The sequence below is a fragment of the Vipera ursinii genome, assembly GCF_947247035.1.
Source record: "Vipera ursinii genome assembly, chromosome: 3".
Taxonomy (NCBI): Eukaryota; Metazoa; Chordata; class Lepidosauria; order Squamata; family Viperidae; genus Vipera; species Vipera ursinii.
The window spans coordinates 119,886,971-119,900,878 of NC_139516.1; the positions used below are offsets into that span (position 1 = coordinate 119,886,971).

Here is a 13,908-nt window from a genome sequence, read left to right on the forward strand (position 1 = left end):
GAAGGAACCTCTGAATTTGTCCATGAATGCAAACAACTTTTTTCTTTCTGGATTTCTAACCCATGCTCTGCCTTAAACAAGTTTGTAAAGTTCAAACAATTGGGAGAAAATTTGCACTAAAAACGCTTAGTCAAATGACATATTAATGTATCTTTAGATGAAAAGAACAGAAAAATATTTTTACTGTGATATTTAAGATATTTTTCAGGATGAATACAAAGGGAAATTTTATAACCATTAACAATTGTATATCGTACTGAAAAAAAAAATCTGAGTACCTTTCTTTCCTCTTTCTCTCAGCTACTAAATGAATTCTCATTCGGCAAGCATACCGGTAGATATGTTGTGTTGTTGTTAGTTGCGAAGTCGTGTCCGACCCATCGCAACCCTATGGACAATGTTCCTCCAGGCCTTCCTGTCCTCTACCATCTTCTGGAGTCCATTTAAGCTTACGCCTACTGCTTCAGTGACTCCATCCAGCCACCTCATTCTCTGTCGTCCCCTTCTTCTATTGCCCTCAATCTTTCCCAGCATTAGGCTCTTCTCCAGTGAGTCCTTCCTTCTCATTAGGTGGCCAAAGTATTTGAGTTTTAGCTTCAGGATCTGGCCTTCTAAAGAGCAGTCAGGGTTGATCTCCTCTAGGACTGACCGGTTTGATCGCCTTGCAGTCCAAGGGACTCGCAGGAGTCTTCTCCAGCACCATAGTTCAAAGGCTTCAATTCTTTGGCGCTCAGCCTTTCTTATGGTCCAGCTTTCACTGTCATACATTGCAACTGGGAAGACCATAGCCTTGACTATACGCACTTTTGTTGACAGGGTGATGTCTCTGCTTTTTAGTGTGCTGTCTAGATTTCCCATGGCTTTCCTCCCCAGGAGCAAGCGTCTTTTAATTTCTTGGCTACAGTCCCCATCTGCAGTGATCTTGGAGCCCAGGAAAATAAAATCTGTCACTACCTCCATTTCTTCCCCACGCCGGTAGATATAGACCAATGTAAACTTCTGGATGACCTCCCCAGTTCACTACTGTGTTTTAATTTGCAGAGTTGGCTGGCAGAAAATACTAAGAATTTTCTAGAAACCCAGGATCTCTCTTGCCAATAATGTTTATTTATTAAATATTCTGTGCCGGGTTCGCTAGCCAAATAATACACGCTGGGAGTGCTCCGTAATTCGGGTGCCTTGGGCTGAACCTCCTTCTAAGTATCCTTTGGATTTTCTCCGCGGTGGTTAATCGGTGAGGAGTGGACACCCTCCCCACCCCCAAGAATTCCTCTGGGCAACAACTTATGCAAATGAGGGGGAATCCCTCCTGCCCTCTCGGTGAACTTGGCCGAGAAAACACAAATCGCCCGGCCGGTTCGGCTCGACGAGAAGCGCCGGGGCCTTGCTACGACAAGCCCCCCCCCCCCAGTCTGGGGAACCGGGAAGCTCCCCTCCCAATTCCTGGGGGGGGGGACTCCGGCATTTGCGAGCAGATGGGCAGCCGAGCCTTCCGGGCGGGGGGGGGGCGTCCCCGGAATGCAGTTCGGCTCTCCGGGGTGGCGCGCGTGGGCCGGGGTAGGCGCGCGCGCGCTCCCTGCTCTTTCGGCACCCTTGCCCGCGCGCGGCTGCCCCCCCCACCCCACCCCCCGACGCAGGCCCGGCGGTCGAACTCTCGCGCGCGGCTCCGTCTTAACGAACTGAATGGGACCCCCAGCCCTCCCCCAGCCCTCCCCTCCCCCAGCCCTCGCCCCGGAGCTCGCCCACCTGGCTGCAGCGCTCGCGGCTCGCGCGCCCTCCGCGGAGCAAGCGGCTGCCGCCTTCCGGCCGGCGACTCGAGGGCGTCCTTCCAACAGCACGGACTAGACTAGAGGTAGGTGAAAGCGGGGCGGCATCGCAAGGGAGCCACGCCGGGGCCCGCCAGCGATCCCCGAGGGCTCGGCTGAAGCCACCGTCGGGCCGCGCTCTCCCCCAGGCCGGCAGCCTCGCTCGGCTAGCTGGGATGCGGCGCTGCTGGCGACGGCGCTCAAGGGAGGCTCCGGGTCCGCCGCCGCCGCCGCCGCTCTCCTCGACCTGATGCAGAAGGCGGGGCGCGGATGAAGGAGCCTCCCGTCCCCCTCCTCCTCCTCCTGCGATGAGTGAGCCAGAGCTAAAGCCGCCGCCCTCCGGCCGCCCTTCTCTTAGGTGTTCGGAGCAGGAGTCCTCCTCGGGAGGGAGGAGGAGGAGGAGGAGGAGGAGGAGGAGGGAAGGGTTCCGCAGCCCCTGCGCAGCTCCGCGGCTGGGCCCGAGCTTACGCCGCTTCCGGTTTTGCAGCTGGAGCCGCGTCGGCGTCCTGCAAATGGCCCGGCTGGATGCGGCAGGACTGGTGCTGCTGCTCAGTGCCGTTCCTGAGGGAAGAAGGCGAGGACCGGCAGGCTCAGTGCAGCAGCAGCGGCGGCGGCGGCGGCGGGAGCAGAAGGCGTTAGAAGAGCTCCGCCGGTGGCGGCGGTGGCGGCAACAGCGGCAGGTGGAGGAGCGGGACCGCCGGCCTGCGGCATCTCCCATCCTGGGCCGGCGGCTTGGGCCGCGCGAGGAGGACGAGGGCCAGGGGCGAGAGGCTCTTGGGCTGCGGCTGTCTCGGCATGAGGAGCGCTCTGACGGCGCCCGGCTTTTCCATGTGGCTGATCGGCGTGTCGCTCGCCTGTTACTCGCCTAGTCTGCGCTCGGTGCAGGACCAGGCGTACTCGGCGGCCGTGGTGCTGGAGGGCAAGGTGCAGGCGCTGCCGGCGGCGGATTCTCCCACGCCGGCGACCGGCAACTGGAGCAAGGAGGAGACGCCGAGTACGTCCGGCATTCTGGTGAAGGTCCTGGACTTGTGGCCCCTCAACAGCGGCGGGCTCCAGAAGGAGCAGCTCATCCGCGTGGGCTCCATGCCGGCGCCCTGCTTCAAAGTCAAGCGGAACCACCGCTACATCTTCTTCCTGGAGCCCACCCAGCAGCCGCTGGTCTTCAAGACCTCCTTCGCCCCGTTGGACACCAGCGGCAGGAACCTCAAGAAGGACGTGGGCCGGATCCTGTGCGCCGACTGCGGTGAGTAAGTTGCCTCGCCGGGGGTGGGTGGGTGGGTGGGTGGGTGGGGGCTGCCAGCCTCGGTTTACCAAAGGCGCGCCGTTTCCCCTCCCCGATCTCCCCCGGCCGCCTTGTGGACCGAGGGACCGAGCCCCCTCGCGTCTTTAACGCCGGAGGTCCGATCGCGTTTCTCCGTCTGGATTGCTGCGTTGTGAAAGGGAGCGATTCTCGGTGGCGCCCTTCCTTCGGGTGCTTTTTCTTTTTGTCTTCTGTTATTTGCCATTGGGTCAGAGAGTTTGGGGGACCGGTGTGGAAAGAAGACCTCGGCTCCCCCTTATGGGGGAGTTGTCCATCGGAATGATGCCTTTCTGCCTGTTGAACTCTAGGACAGCGTTGTCAGCTTTACATTGCTCTGCCTCGTCGTTGTGTCTTTTCTGTCCCTAGTAGTTGTTGTTTGAGCAAAGTAATGGACTAAGGGTTCGTGGCCAAGAGATTCACAGTTGGAGACTGATGACATCTTTTAAAAATATAATACCCTGTCATCCAGCAGGATGCCGCTTGCTAATCTGTTCAAACATTCACCTGTTGTTCTGAAAGTTCTAGAAACCCTAGACTTCTGAATACCTTTTCTAGATTTCATTGACGTTTACGTGGTGTTGTTATGACTGATGTTGGATCGGGCCACTGAACAGCAAGATCCTAATCCTATGGCAATGTGTGACCTGAGCTTGCTGAGCGAGTGCATGGGAAATAAAGAGATAAAGTTACAGTGTTGCTGCAGACCTATTGGAGAGTTTGAAAAAGCCTTGGAGCTAAAGTCACAGTGCACCCAGACTCAGAAAAGATAATGGCTTAGTGTGTCCAGACTTTCTAGATTTCACTGGAGCACCACCTAGGAGAGAGTGAATTTTAATTGCTTTTTTGAGTGTCCTTTGTTCAGTTCAATCACATGTATCATCAGATGCACCTATTTGTTCTGAAAAAAGTCAGAGGCATTGAGGGCAGCTTTGACTTGGATGACTGATTTCAATCTGGAAAATGGCATCATGGGAAAAGGTTGCTGCTTATCAGTGCCATTGCTTTGGTCACATCAGGAGACATTCCAGCTGCTTTAGGAGAACAACGAAAACAGTGAGAAATCTAATGTTTCATCATTTGTTTTCAATTTACTTGCCCCGGTAAAATAATTAATGTAGAAGACATCTTAAAATTGGATTGTCTGGTTTTTCAGATTTGCTTTAGATACCTAGTATCATGTGCCAGTACTTTATGTTGTATTTTTCACACACGTGGTCTCTGGCATTTGATTGTTTTCAAATCAAATGCCATATTCTCTCCTTATTTTTGATTTTTTCTTCTTCCAGTTAAGACGATTAAGAGAGAGACCTTTTGGTGCCATAGACTTTCTAGACCTGCCTTTTTAGCTCACGAACACTAAATTATGTCCAATAGAAAGTGATATTATAGGAGCAGAAAATTCATACATTGTGAGAGGGTTTTTGGAAGAAAACATGCAAATGACTGATCTCTATACATTTTATAATCTCCTGTTTGTCAAATAACTTGTCCTGATTTATTTTTCATGACTGTTGTCTTTTCCTATCTTCAGGAAAAAGAGTTCCAATGGTTTTTGTTTTGAAATGCACATTATCTTTTAAGTGAATGATTTCAGAAAGCACAATGCTCTAGGATGGATAACCAGTCTATACAGCGTAAAACAAGATTTTCAAAGCAGATGATACAGAAGATCATTAAAATAGAATTACTTAACCTCTCTGATATGTTCTCATTTGGCAGTAACACTGAAGATTTTAAAAAAACCAGTTTATGCACTTTAAGATTATAAAGTTAAGCATGTTTATAGTTGGAAGTAAGCTCTTGTTACTAACATAGGCTGCAGCCTACACATTGCACTCCTTGTTTCCTTCTTACATTCCTTCTAATCTGAGGAAGCCATAGTGATTTATATACAGAGCCTTGGTGGAGCAGTGGGCTAATGCCTCCTTAAGTAACACCAGCTGCCTGCAATTAGTGCAGGTTCGCATCCCACCAGGCTCAAGGTTGACTCAGCCTTCCATCCTTCCGAGGTAGGTAAAATGAGGACCCAGATTGTTGGGGGCAATTAAGCTGACTTTGTAATAATGCCGCTTGGGGGGTGTATGAAAGCCCTAATAAGCAGGCATATACATAGAATGAAGGCTACTGCTAAGCTTGTAAGCCGCCCTGAGTCTTCGGAGAAGGGCGGGATATAAATGGAATTAAAATAAAAAATAAAATAAAAATTATGGATCCTCTAAGCTACCAATAGAGAGAGAATGTAAAATGGTGCTTTCAACTAATTATTCTTCAATTTGATTTTCACAAACATGTGCAAAGCAAAATTCAGAAAAATGTCAGCGCGTTGATTGCCAATAGACCTTTGATGCCAGTAGCCAAAGGAAGGGGGAGGGGAGAAGGAGAGAGAAAACACTGCTGCCATTCATATGTTTCTGCCGGGTAAAGGGGAGAAAAATAAGCATTTTTTTTCCTGTTATTGTCACCACTTGTGTCACTCCTGTACCTCATGCATCCCTCTCCATCTTTGGTAAATCTTTTATAACTCAGCTCTTTCTGTGATCAAACCATCATTGTATTCTTTTCATCCCAAAGAGCTAGAGCATTTGTGCAGATTTACAAACAAGCCCTTCCTTTCTCCTGATTGTGCCAAGAGGTCCTTCTGCAGAGGTTCCTCACTTGAAATGTCTCTTGTCGTACAATGACTCTTTTTCGCTATTTGGAATTCTGTCAGCTTCTTATTTCACAGGACTTGCCATTCTTTCTTTCAAGCCGTCTTATTCATTCCTGCATTTACTTTTGTAGTTGCCCCTGTTTGAACCAGCTGTCAGTTAACTGCTGAGGTTATCTTGGGATATTCAGCTCTTTAATTCACTCTTGACCCCTTAAGCCCATTAAGAGACCCTTGTGCGTGTGTGTGTGTTTGTAGGATATTACTTTCTTTCTGACACAACATTTGTATAAAAATAGTATATCAATATTTGTGTATAACACTGAATGTAACTCTCCCTTTAAGCTAGTCAGCTCCGAAGTGGATCCCAATCAGCATTGGTTGGCAGCTAGAGGCTCTGGCCCATGGCCCCTTGCTTTGTGGGGTACTGCAAGACTCAGGGCTCTCTCTATTCCTCTTTAACATCTACATGAAGCCACTGCGTGAGTTCATCTGTCACCATGGGATGTGCTGTACATGGGGCTACCCTTGAGAATTATCTGGAAACTGATTCCTCCTCAAGATGGCTGCTGAAGAGTAAGAGACTTTCTTTCTCTTACTTACACACTCTTGCATTTATTTATTTATTTTATTACATTTATATACCGCCCTTTCCCGAAGGACTCAGGGCGGTTTACAGGGTGATTAAAAACAAAAATACAAAAGTTAAAAACAATTTTTTTAAAAAAATATATCCGTCCCTGAACAAATAAAACCCCAGTTAAAATTAAAATTAAAATTAAAATTAAGATTAAAATTCTCAGCCAGTATTTGCTGCCAGGATTAGTTCTTTGGAAGTCTTTCCCCCTGGATTTGAATGGGATGCTTTGGAATGATTTAAGATGACCTTTGGATGGTTGTGGACCCACCCAGGAGGGGGAATCTTGACGATTGCAGCTCCTTGTGGGAGCCTCTGGAAAGTCAGTTGTCTTTTTTTTACATCTCTTCCTACCAGCAGAACGTTTCATAAGCATGCCTGGGACATTTAACTTCACTTTTTGAACTTTTGCTTTTGTTCTTCATCTTTAAAGGTTAATTGACTGGCTGAATGCTGACTTATTTCAAATCCTGTTGGATTCTGTTTGGGTTGGTTGTTTTTTTTTTTTTTTTTGCTTTCTTTCTTTGATTTATTTGACTGCTCTCGCCAACTCTTCTTTTTTGTATGGAAACACAGCATGTGCCTATGGATGGCAAAAGTGTTTATATTTGAATTACATATTATTAAATATTCACTGCAGGGAATCTGTTTTATTAACCTGTAAAAAGTTTTTGGATCAAAGTAATCAGAAAATATCTTCTGATTATTATTTTTTGCTTATTCCCTGCTTTACTTATCTATTCCATTGAGCAACAACATATTGGATTACAGAGAGGAGGAGGAGGCTGACATGGGGGGGGAACAGATTGTTTAGCAATATGTAATTTTAACTGAATTTTTTTCTAAAAGGTTTGATGAACTCATAAAGACCATGGAAAATACTCTGAAGAAATTGACCCTGAATACTTTAAACCCACAGAAAGAACATGTTTTCAAAGCAGCAGACTCAGAAACAATAGACACTGGAAAACATTCATAAGGACTGTGTTTTCCCTGCAGTAAATTGGCTGGGAAGAAATATAGACTCAGAAATAAAAGAGTTGACTTCATATATCTTCCTGAAGCTCAACCCTGTGCTTTTATATAATAGCAGAAAACTCTTTGGGTGAATAAGTAGCAAATAGGTCTTTTTAAAGGGGCTTGAAGGGAGACTGGGAAATAGACTTATTACATTTAATTGGGGAATGATCTTATCTGATTTTTGGGAGGAAGATAGATTGTCCTTGGAGATTGGATTTATTGTATTCAGTCAACCAACCATTGATAAGTGATGGTATTAAGAAACAAATGTGGGTATTTGATCTGGGACCAAATATTTGTGATGATTTGGGATTGAAGCTTTGGTAGATTTTCTATGAGTTCATTACAATAGCAATTTGTTAATGGAGTTTTGGAATTTCAATCTTGTCTTTTATTACTGTTAATAATTATTACTTTTATAATTTTATATAGTAATATGTTTATTTTTTTTTCTGTTAACTATTTTGTTATTCATATAATATGTAGTTGACAGGCTAACAATTTGTAAACAAATTTAGTAGTTTAGTAGCTCAAAATTCTTTTGGTCTGTTTCACAAGGGGTGGGAAACTAACACTGATGTATTAATCAGCTAGGAAGGATATGTGTTAGTCTTTTTTTCCCTATTTTTAGGACACTTTTTCTTTTTAATGTCTTTGTTGTTTTTTATTCTTTTGCAAGCACTCCTGGATGGGAATCCCTGGTATAGATTATCAAGAGAGGTTGGGTCTCCCTATTCTGGCCTGATTCATGTCAATTAGCATGAATCCAACAACCATGCAAACCTAGGGGTGGTTAGTGGCTTAAGACCACTCCCTCCATCTTTTTAACTTCTTAGCTTTGTTTTTTATCTCATTAATTTTTGTATAGATTTTATGTTTTTGGTTCCCACAAGAAAGTATTTGTTATGGTTAAACTAAAAGAATACATCTTCCCCCTCCCATGGCTGTGGCAACTGAAAACGAAGTAAAGATGGCTGCAGACCGAATTGTTTGAAGGTTTGAAACTGACATTAATATGGGTAGTATGTCTACTTTGCCCATAGCAAATACGTTCTTGTAGGATATGGACAAGAGATGTATAATGGGTAATGATCAAGTTGTTCAACATCACCATTTCTTCTTAAAAGTCCCAATAATCTAGTGAAATAAAACACTTTATTGACTATAAGGCCTTTCTTTTAATTTTACCTATTATAGACAATTGGCAATTTCCAATTAGGAAGCATTCTGAATTTTAGTAATAGTTATTAGTTCAATATTAAGAGTTAATGGTTGCTTTCTGTCCATGGTTTAACTATCAGTTTTATTACTGTTTTCAAATAAATTGCAAGAAATAATGCAATAGTGAAAAAATGATATTTGGAATCCTGAACAATACTATAGGTAAATTCTGCAGATTGGTTACACAAATATATTATTATTCAGGATGTACAAGTGAAATTGGTTGTCTAATTTGATCAAGTAAAATTGCTGGAGGGGCATACAGAATTTGATCACCTGAATCTTCTCTGCATTAAAATCACCCCCAACCGAAGTATGAGCTTGGGAACAAAGATTCGCACATTTCTCATTATTATTTTGCAACTTGGTACCAAATGTATTTGATATGCTTATGAGAGTGGAGTGGACTAAATAGATAATCATTAAAAGCATTTTGATCTGGTAGAATTGTAATAAATGTTCAGCCTTAATTACCTGTAGAATTTCCAGAGGCCAGTTGAAAAATCAGTTGCATTAGTTGCTAAGGTTAGTAAGAGAGAGGTTCAGCAGTAGCAGCAGCTTGCATTAAGGTCTGCATTGGTCTGTTGAGTCTTTGTAGAATGCCATCTTGTTTGTTCTTAGACAAAATGTCAAAACGTCTGATAAGGCTGGTATCTACTATACAGCATCCTTGAACTCTTATCTCTTAACAGATTGATCCCCAGAATCATGCTTTGTCCAAGGCATACATGGAGAAGAATCACCAATAGCAGGCACCTTAGTCATGATATGGAAGACTCAGATATGGAAAACTTGAAAATCAGCAAAGATGCTTGTGGTAGCTTGTTTAGATGTCAGTAAAATCTGCTTACCTCCAGGTTAAGGTTGCAGACTGTCAGCTGCACAGAGCTGGGGCTTACATTATTGAAACTGTCACAGAGAAATTAAGATTGTTCTTCTTGTGACCTAGCAACTGAAATTTAGGCTGTTCATTAATATATGTAACACATTTGGATTTGGCTGAAGGAAATGAACATGCTTCAGGGTTTTATGACAGGCAGAATTAGCAGTATTCGTCTCTGTTGTGATGGAGATTTTGGCTTGGACACTATTATCAGTTTTAACAGTTTATTAATCTGAGGTTGTTTAGGACTCTTAACCCAGTGAATTATTATTAAATTTATTTGCTGACCATCATGTGGTTTGAGGCAATTTTATTGAAGCTCATGAGAAAGGTCTGGATAAACAACAGACCTTAATCCAGACCTTTCTCATGAGCTTCAATAAAAGTGGAGTTTCCTTCAGTCTGCTTATGAATAAAAGCTTCAAAGCTGCTGTTCAGCGAGTCTAGATTTTTACTCATAAGACTAACTGCTCGAAAATGGGCATAACCAGTGCTTTTTTTGTAAAAGAAAAAGGTGCCGGAACTCACACATGTCATACAACCCGCCTTGCCTATCCTACAAGGTTCCATCCCAAAAAGGTGCCGGAACTCCGTTCTGAGCGTTCTACGACAAAAAAAGCCCTGGGCATAAATGTGCTGTAAAGAAGGCTTAGCCATAAATTTGTTTGAGCTACCCTTTGGAAACATCTTTTTCCAGTCCTGGCACTGTGTTATCTTGTCATTTATGGAAATGAGTTAGAGGGAAGCGGGCGATGGAAGGACTGGGAGAGAATTAAAATGCTCAAATAGCTTGTCTTTTATGACGACGGAGAACTCTAGCAGCTATTGTTTTTCTATCTCTTTGAAATCCCATTCAGGCACCCCTAAATCTTTTGAGGTTTGGATAAAATTAGGAATGGGTTTACCTACAATTTCTCTGGGCAGAAGGAATTCTTCAATTTTGGTTGTTTGGCTGATTTAGTGGGTGCAGTCCTGGACTGGGTGTTTTTTTTTCTTTCTTTTGTCTATCCTACCTTACACGACCTGTAATTTCTTCTCCCTTTCTGTCTTCTCTGCTCTCTCTTCTTTTTGTGCTTTTTCTTCCATCCACCAGATCAGCAATTGTTTGGATTGTTAAGGTAGCCTTTTATAATATCATATAAACAGCAATTAGTAGTCAAAGGCAGAGAGCATAGACAGGTTGGTGAAGCAGTTGTTGTTGTCCTCTCTTTCCGCTTGGGCATATTACTCTTGGCCACGCCATTTGTGAAGCAGTTGTGCTGGCAAATCTAGGTGAATGTAGAATTCATTCTTAAAAAGGATGTTTATTTATTTATTTATTAAATTTTATTTATTAAATTTTTATATCGCCCTTTATACCCCGAAGGACTCAGGGCGGTGTACAGGGCAATAAATATTAAAAAACAAAGTACAAAAGTTAAAAAACAATTAAATAATTTATGCCCGATATAGGTAAAGGTAAAGGTTCCCCCGCACATGCGTGCTAGTCGTTTCTGACTCTAGGGGCCGGTGCTCATCTCCGTTTCATAGCCGAAGAGCCAGCGCTTGTCCGAGGACGACTCCGTGGTCATGTGGCCGGCATGACTAGATGCCAAAGGCGCACGGAACACTGTTACCTTCCCACCGCAGTGGTCCCTATTTTTCTACTTGCATTTTTTACGTGCTTTCGAACTGCTAGGTTGGCAGAAGCTGGGACGAGTAACAGGCGCTCACTCTGCTATGTGGCACTTGGGATTCAACCCGCCAAACTGCCGATCTTCTGATCGACAAGCTCAGCGTCCTAACCCACTGAGCCACTGCGTCAGTTTAATGTAGTGGAAAGTTTCTTTGTAATTGTGAAAAGGAGGCACAGCAATTTAAGCAAAGGCACGTTCTTTAGTCTTCTTTCATGGTAACAACTTCCTTTATTGCATTGTCAATTCACTGTACATAGTGTTACTAATTGATAGCCAGCAAGGAAATAACTGAAACAGCATAATCTACTAGATAAAATCTCCACCCCCAGGACATCGCATATATAGCCTGCTTTCCTACCTATTGAATACCTATTATTTCTTCTGGAAAAGAGGCTTGTTTGCTTGCCAGGACAGAAATAGCTGGCCAGAAATATTTGGCATCCAGGTATTTAAGACTGATTGAGGTGGACAGTGATACCCCTGGCAGTGGCAGGAGCCCTTTGACTCTGTATATAATTATATGGTACTTCTCTGAGTCATTTTTGGTTTATGTTTCCCAATCCAAGTGTTTGCATAAACATGACTTTTCTAGCTATTTTACTCCTGCTCTAGAACAATGAATGACCAGTCATTCATCCAGAGGATGTTCTACACCCAGGCTTTAACCCCAAGTGAAAGCTAAATATTCCTTCCAGCCAGAGTCTTCTTAAATGAGACCTTGAGGATGCTAATGATTGATCTAATACCCATAGTACCAAGGTTTTTTTTTGATCTAATAATACTAGTAATATACCTGGCAGGAAGTAATAACAGAAAGAAAAATAAATCTAGGATTGAAGTATGTAAAACATATTGTTCTCCCAAAATAAGAAGGCACTTTGGTCATGGCTCCTCTCAAGCTAGAACTGGAACAATTTATTTCCTGAGAACTGTCTATTACATTGGTGGAATTTGGTTGGTCAATAATAATTGTCAACTGGTTGACTAATTCGTTTTCCTACAACAATTGCTATAGAGAAGGGTAGCTTTATTAGTATGAGTCTGGGTATATACTGATAATATATAGGCAAGAATTGAGATGTTAATATCCTGGCATTTTTATTGTTTTATTGAGTCAGCAATTAGAATTGTGGTTTTCTATATAACACAGTCATTGCTTACTGTATGATAAAGCTATGGTTTGGGGTTTTTCTGAGTCTTGATGGGGTCAGTGAAAAACAAGAATTTGCTAATAAAAATAACATAGCCAAAATCTCCCAAAAATCTATAAACAAACACAAGTAAAATAAATATCTGTTTCAAATTATTTGTGTCAGCTTTAAAGTCAGTCAAATGTTCAGTTCAGATGTTCATATGCCCTCTTGACAGGGTGGATTTGATTTAAATCGTAACAGAATAACAGTTGGAGGGGACCTTGGAGGTCTTCTAGTTCAACCCCCTGCCCAAGCAGGAGAACTTTTATCATTTTAGATAATCTCTTTTAAAAAGTCTCCAGTGATGGAGCACCCATAACAAGGCAAGCCGTTTCACTGGTTTATTGTTCTCACTGTCAGCAAATTTCTCCTTAGATCTAGGTTGCTTCTTGCGTTGATTAGTTTTGATCCATTGCTTCTTGTCTTGCCTTCTGGTGCTTTGGAAAATAGGTTGACCCCCTCTTCTTTGTAGGAGCCCCTCAAATATTGGAACACTACTATCATGTCGCCCCAGGCCTTCTTTTCACTAGACTAGATGTACTCAACTCTTGCGACCGTTCTTCAAGGTGCCTATTACTATTGGTACTACCCTTGCTTGCCTTTGCCACAGTCTTTCTATTTCTATTTGTAGGTCTTTGTGTTTTGTTATCTTCTCCAGTTCTTTCTCTTCTATTCTGCTGTCTCCAGGCACTGCCATGTCCACTATCCAGACTTTTTTGTCTTTCTTATCGACAATTGTTAAGTCCGGGGTGTTATGTTGCAGGTGCTTGTCTGTTTGAATTCTGAAGTCCCAGAGCAGTTTAACTTTACCATTTTCTATGACTTTCTCTATTTTATGATCCCACCAGTTCTTGCTTACAGGCAAATGATATTTCTTGCAGATCTTCCAATGCACCATTGTTGCTACTTTGTCATGCTGCTGCTTGTAGTCAGTCTGTGTGATCTTCTTGCAGCAGCTTACCAGGTGGTCCACCATTTCTTTAGCTTCTTTGCATAGGTACTTACTGTCTGTTGCTGTCTTCTCAATTTTGACTTTGTATGCATTTGTCCTTAAGGCTTGGTCTTGTGCAGCCAGAATTAGTCCCTCGGTCTTTTCTTCTTCCTGCTCTTAGCCATTGCCAGGTCTTGTTATTATCTGCTTTCCCAGCTATTTTTTTTAATGTACTGGCCATGTAGTGCTTTCTCTTCCCATGCCTCTATTCTGTTCTTCATTTGGTCTTTCTTGTAGGCCAGTTTGGTCCCTCCAGTACTCAGTAAGCCTTCCTGATATACTAATTTCAGTGCATCTTCATCATTGTCCTTCAGATATTCTTCTTCAATCATCTGATGTACTTGCAGCATTCCACTTCCACCTATTTGCCTTGGTAGATAGAGGCTGTCAATGATTTTTCTGGCTATAGCTGTTATTTGCTGCTTTATTATTTCCAGTGCTTCCTTGATCTTCCTTGTTTCTAAGTGGTATTTCTTGATTAGGTATTCTTTGGTCTTCTTGTTCTTCAGCTTCTTTTCTTTCATCTGTTCTAGCT

At 43.2% G+C, this 13,908-nt stretch overlaps 1 protein-coding gene across 1 annotated transcript in view; it reads left to right on the top strand.

The window, feature by feature from the left end:
• Positions 1 to 2,600: 2,600 nt before the first annotated feature.
• Positions 2,601 to 13,908, top strand: part of NRG2 (neuregulin 2) — a gene marked incomplete at both ends in the record, with an annotated part of 189,959 nt that continues 178,651 nt past the window's right edge. The window contains one exon of the mRNA XM_083360290.1: positions 2,601 to 3,048. Coding sequence (XP_083216416.1) covers positions 2,601 to 3,048 — 448 coding nt within the window. The remainder of the gene's footprint in view (positions 3,049 to 13,908) is intronic.